Source organism: Lactuca saligna, chromosome 8, assembly GCF_052625555.1.
Source record: "Lactuca saligna cultivar CGN05327 chromosome 8, ASM5262555v1, whole genome shotgun sequence".
Taxonomy (NCBI): Eukaryota; Viridiplantae; Streptophyta; class Magnoliopsida; order Asterales; family Asteraceae; genus Lactuca; species Lactuca saligna.
Window position 1 is genome coordinate 102,957,553 of NC_136424.1, and position 5,866 is coordinate 102,963,418.

At 36.4% G+C, this 5,866-nt stretch overlaps 1 protein-coding gene across 3 annotated transcripts; it reads left to right on the plus strand.

Annotated features, from left to right (window-relative positions):
* The first annotated feature begins 520 nt into the window (after positions 1-520).
* On the plus strand, positions 521-4,817 carry LOC145011133 (RAF-like serine/threonine-protein kinase 20). 3 transcript variants are annotated; one of them, XR_013664023.1, is made up of 10 exons: positions 521-832; positions 1,008-2,978; positions 3,042-3,146; positions 3,232-3,384; positions 3,462-3,625; positions 3,695-3,842; positions 3,916-4,038; positions 4,116-4,203; positions 4,311-4,561; positions 4,721-4,817. XR_013664023.1 is itself a non-coding variant. In XM_078969775.1 (9 exons), the coding sequence occupies exons 2-9, from the start codon at positions 1,134-1,136 to the stop codon at positions 4,475-4,477; spliced, it is 2,793 nt and encodes a 930-aa protein (XP_078825901.1). In that variant the 5' UTR covers positions 521-832; positions 1,008-1,133; the 3' UTR covers positions 4,478-4,817. The 3 variants fall into 3 exon arrangements, 1 of the variants encoding a protein (XP_078825901.1); XR_013664024.1 differs by having other exon boundaries at positions 4,750-4,817; XM_078969775.1 differs by having other exon boundaries at positions 4,311-4,817.
* Positions 4,818-5,866: the final 1,049 nt, after the last annotated feature.

Here is a 5,866-nt window from a genome sequence, read left to right on the forward strand (position 1 = left end):
TATAGTTACGTAAGTTCGATCGCCCCACGAAGTGGGGGTAGTAACGTAAGGATCATTTTATTTGCCTTCTAACTGGATCCTAAGTTAGGACCCGAACATAAGTCCCGAGTCAACATGTTTGTTTCCCTTCTGAACCCTTGGAGTCGGTTCCCAATTTTTTGTTGATTCGGTCCCCATTGTTTTATCTTCTAAACCGGTTTTTTCTTCATTTTGCATTTGATCAGCCCATCCCTTGAACTCCATCTTCAGTCCACATGTTTGTGTTAATTTTTTTTAAAATCCGGTCCAAACTTGTAATTTAATCAACTTCTAACTCAATTAACAATTACCGAACAAGCCTCTTAATTTACTTAATAATAAAAAACCCCACGTACGGCACAAACTCGTTGTATGTGCGTAAATTTGAATAATCGTCGACCGAACAACGGAATGAGCGAGAACATTTGAAACACGCCCCCTCCTTGGCGCGTGAATGAAACATTCCATGCCCTGAGATAAACAGATGCAGTTAGCCTCGAGGGACGCAATATCGCCACGTGTGATCCTGGCTGACACCCCACGGAATCATCATCACGGAAACAAAAATGGCGTTTTCGCTCCTCCTCTTCCTCTCCCATCACCATTAGTTCCGATTTCACCCTCTCCTTCCTCTCTCTAACCGTATTCTCGCTTTTCATCGTTATCATTATCTTTGAGATTTTCGTAAATGCATATTTCTCCGCATTAAAGGCACAAAATTCGGCTGCAAATTTTGTTTTCTTAACAATTTCGGTAGCTGGGGACAGAATTTCGAATTTTGTGATCGTCGATTTCTTATATCCGCTAATTACAGGTACTTCATTTTGATTTCTTCTTGTTGTTTATTTCCGCTATTGGATTCGCATGGTGAATCTTGGTAAGAATTAGGGATTCAATTGGATCGTATCGTTGCGTTCTTGTTTATTCGGTTTAATTAGTTCCGAGATTGAATAAACATCTAATTAAATTCTAAATGTTGTGTTTGTCAGGAGAGTCAAGAGCGTGAAACGAAATATCGGAGGCGATTGTGTTTCGTGAATGGTATGGAGTAATGTGCGATGGCACCATTAGGGTTTCGAGGGACTCATTAGTACATTGAGGAAACAGAAGTCCAAATGGACAACCCTACTCCATTAACAGCCTCTCCGGGTTCAGTCCGGAACTGGAACGACGATACTCCTCGCGTGAAGATCTTATGTAGCTTTAATGGCGGCATACTACCACGCCCACAAGACGGAAAACTTAGGTACGTTGGTGGTGAAACACGGATTTTGAGTGTTCCCAGAGACATTACATTCGAAGAACTAATGTCAAGGATGAAAGAATTGTTTGAAGGAGCGACTGTTTTGAAATATAAACAACCTGATGAAGATCTTGATGCTCTGGTTTCAGTAGTGAATGATGATGATGTGACAAATATGATGGAGGAATACGACAAGTTAGGTTCAGGGGATGGATTTACTAGGCTTAGGGTATTCTTGTTTTCAAATTCTGAACATGATGATCCTTTACACTTTTTAGACACCGATGGGAGAGATAGTGAAAGGAGATATGTAGATGCTTTAAACAGTCTTCACGACTCCCCTGAGTATGGAAAACAGCATATGAGTGAGTTTCAAGGAATGTCTCCCATGGATGACTCTCAGTTAACAGAATATTCCTTTAATCAGTTAAATTTAGATGGTGGTATTCATAATCCAAGAAACTATGACACACACATGCCACCTATTAACTTGCATCACCTTACAATCCCTCACATGGGTCCATTGCAACACCAACAGCCTTTAAGCCCTGCCTACTACTCCCCTAGACACTCTGGAAATGACTTTCCAACTTCTCCTTCATGTTCTTATTACCATAGTCCTTATGGTGAACCAGCAGCAGAGGATTACTACAGACAACATCATGTTAATCATCTTTCCCCAATTGATCACCAATCCCAATTACCAATCCCAAACACCAACATGTTTGAAGGAAACAATGTTTTTGACCAATGTACCCCTCCTTTTTCAAGAAACCAAACTCCGGAATTACCCAACACCGGAAACGGATTCCACCAATTCCCCCATCCGTATTACATTAGAGAACAAAATGAACCTAGAACTTTCTACAATGGGCCCACAGGGTATCCAGATAGTCATCCAATTCCATCACCTTATAATGTCCCACGTGATGATAGAACACATTACATTCGACATAGACATGAATTTGGTAATGAAATGTTTCATGATCAAATCACTCGATATGGAAACTTTCCATATGCTTATGGACCTGAGAATCTTCAACATTCATCATCTAATAATGGACACGTACAAAATTCTTATTGGAGAGATGTTCAAAGCCCAATGCATGGGTCTCCATCAAATGAAACACCAATTTCACCACAACAACAAGAAAATGGTATCCCTAGGCTTCGAATTGAGGTGGAGCATCCGAATCCTTTGGTGGACCCCACTCATAAACTGACGCGTTACAATGAGAGTGATGTATCTGATTATTACCCTGTACGCCCTTTGAAACTTATGCCAAATTCTTACAATCTTGAGGATCATAACATGGCTCCTGAACCTGTTATCCCTGTCCAATCTAATGATTCGGTGTTGGGGTTTGACCAATCACCAAGTTTTGTTGACCATAAATCACTTTCTTTGAACACCATGAATAGAAAAAACACCAACGACAACACTGAACCATTGATAAAGATAGATGGAAAAGATGGTTCTGAAAGTATGAAGGAATCAGAGCAAGTAATAACAAATTCCCCTGGAGTCAATGCTTCTGAAAAAGGAGAAGCTAAAGTTGAAGAATTGAATTTTGTTCCTCAATTTGTGGAATCTGTGAAAAAAGCAGCTTTAGAATGTGCTGAGGAAGTCAAAGGTGAAGTTGAAGAAGTTGTTGATTCTGTCCCTGAGAAAGTTGCTGAGGTCAAAGAGGAACCCACTCAAGAATTAGATGTTGTGGTGAGTAAATTTACTTATTTACCCCTCAACACGAGTTATTCTCAAATCTTTGTTATTTTGTAGGATGCACCTGAGGATCTGGAGTTGGACTCTGATACTGGGACTGAAAGCATTTCAAAAATTGAACCAACAAAAGCTGAGGAGGAAGCCATTGCTAGAGGATTGCAGGTTTGTTTACTTATTTACCCCTCAACTTCGGTTTTTAAGAATGTGGGGAAATGAGTTTCATTACATTTAATATTTTACATTTTAGACCATAAAGAATGATGATTTGGAGGAGATACGCCAGCTAGGATCAGGTACATATGGAGCTGTTTATCATGGAAAATGGAAGGGTTCTGATGTGGCAATCAAGAGAATTAAAGCCAGTTGCTTTGCTGGAAAACCATCTGAAAGGGAACGTATGGTATGCATATAGATATTCTTTTTCCTCTTTCTTTCATGGGTATATTAGTCATTTGACCTTTAAACTTTTTATTACAGATTGCAGATTTCTGGAAGGAGGCGTCAATGTTAAGTTCATTGCACCACCCAAATGTGGTCTCCTTTTATGGTATAGTTCGTGATGGGCCAGATGGGTCTTTGGCAACTGTAACAGAGTACATGATCAATGGATCTTTAAAGCAGTTTTTAAAGAAAAAGGACAGGTGTCATTATCATTTTCATCTAATATTTTTATTTATTTTGAATGGTGTAAAAAACTATTTTATATACAGAACGATAGATCGGCGTAAAAGACTTATCATAGCCATGGATGCTGCTTTTGGAATGGAATATTTGCATGGAAAGAACATCGTACACTTTGACCTAAAGTGTGAAAATCTGCTAGTAAACATGAGAGATCCACACAGACCAATTTGCAAGGTACGGATTAAACGAATCTATTTGGGACATCGGTTAAAGGGCATATCAGTCATTTTGCATTTATTTATTTCAGATTGGAGATCTTGGCCTATCGAAGGTAAAACAACAAACGATGGTGTCTGGAGGTGTTCGTGGGACTTTGCCTTGGATGGCACCTGAGCTTCTTAGTGGAAAAAGTCAAATGGTAACAGAAAAGGTATATTATGAATTTATGATAATACCCTCCATGACCATTCGTTTCTTTATATTGTAACATTGGCTTTTTAAATGTAGATTGATGTTTACTCATTTGGGATTGTCATGTGGGAACTACTCACTGGAGACGAACCTTATACAAATATGCATTGTGCTTCCATTATTGGTATGTTCTTTGATTCTAATAATAGAGTAATAGTAAAAAAAAAAAAAAGGATTTTATAATTTATAATTCAGAAATTAATGAAAGTACATTGGTAATTGATGTGATAGGCGGAATTGTGAATGGAACATTACGTCCAACAATACCAACATGGTGTGATCCTGAATGGAAGTCATTAATGGAAAGATGTTGGTCTGCTGATCCACACGAAAGACCATCTTTTCTAGAAATTGCTCAAAAGTTGAGAACAATGGCTGCAGCAATGAATGTCAAATAAATCATATAATTTTCATCCATAAAATCAATCAACCCTTCTTCACTTCTTTTATTCGTGTTGATGGGTTCAAAATGGAGACAAAAAGTAAGTTTCCTTTTCTTTTACCAAATATCCCAATGATATTGCCCTTAATGTGGATTGGGCTCTTATGTCAGCTATAGCTAATGGGCCACTGTGATATTCGACAGTGTCTGTTAGCTCAGAGGTTGCTGGAAGAATAACTTTTTTTTTTTCTTTTTACAGTGTTAAACATGTTAGATTTCCATTTGCAGGTCGAGCTTGTGAGAAAGAACTACTATTGTGTATAAGAAAATGTTATGAAAGTGTTTTTCTTTTTTTAGCGTGTGATAATATGTTGAGGTTTTGAGCTTTACTTTGAAATGATCATTAGATCATATTTGATTATCCGATTTTTTTACTTTGTTGGTTGGTTTAATTCAAAGTAGTTTTTGAGGTTGTTTGGTTCGTAAAATATTTTTGGTAATAAACTTTTTTTTATTATAAATATATATAATATATAATTGAAATTTCATTTTTAATTGCTGTTTGATATATATAATAAGGGTATTTGGTCTTTTAGTAAGTAATGGAAGAGTGAACTCAAATTTGTTCCATGTTCGCTAAGGAATGATAAAATTCAACAAATATGGGGTTTGAATTTGAAGGTGACAAAAAAAATGTTTTATAATATGGACTTGAATTCCGAATCCATAAATTAAACATGTGTCGAGCATCGAGGTTTGAAACTATTGCACGAAACTTGGAAAGCATGAAATTATTTGATGTGTTTGAAGATGATGTTGGCTTTTGTTGTTGACTTTAATGATTTAAAAACTTGTCATCGATTTATGTCGCAACATAAAAAGTATTATCTTTCAAAAAAAAAAGTATGAAATCATAACCTTATAGTACACAAAAATTAATTAATATATGACATAGATAACGATTTATTTGTTTGGATGGTTATTGACTTAGAAGACGAATCCAAAAGAGTCAATTACATGACCTCAAAACCTTCATACATTACCTGCTACACGCGGTTTGACTTTTCATTATAAGTCAAATATTTCAATATTTTACATATGAGTCACCTTAATCCAAATATTTATTTTATTTTACCAAGACATTAGGTGAAAAACAACCAATAAAGTCCTAAGTACCTTTTTCTTAACGGTAACTTCTTAGGATATTGTACTTAATAAAGATTTTGTTTGATATGATTCCTACTGAGTCTTATAAGAGGTTGAGTCTGTCTCTATCCGATTTAAACAGTTTGATACGATATTTAGAAGTTTGTGATTCAGTATTGACTCCTTTGAAATATCTTTTATTCGGACAAATTTTTTACTCAATTAATTAAATATTCACTCAAACAAATTTAACTCAATC

Excerpts from the sequence above, each read along its gene's own strand:
- LOC145011133 (XM_078969775.1), top strand. The coding sequence starts at position 1,134 with ATGGACAACCCTACTCCATTAACAGCCTCTCCGGGTTCAGTCCGGAAC. Across the intron at positions 4,039-4,115 it reads GTCAAATGGTAACAGAAAAG|ATTGATGTTTACTCATTTGG; the intron begins GTATATTATGAA and ends TTTTAAATGTAG. Across the intron at positions 4,204-4,310 it reads GCATTGTGCTTCCATTATTG|GCGGAATTGTGAATGGAACA; the intron begins GTATGTTCTTTG and ends TTGATGTGATAG.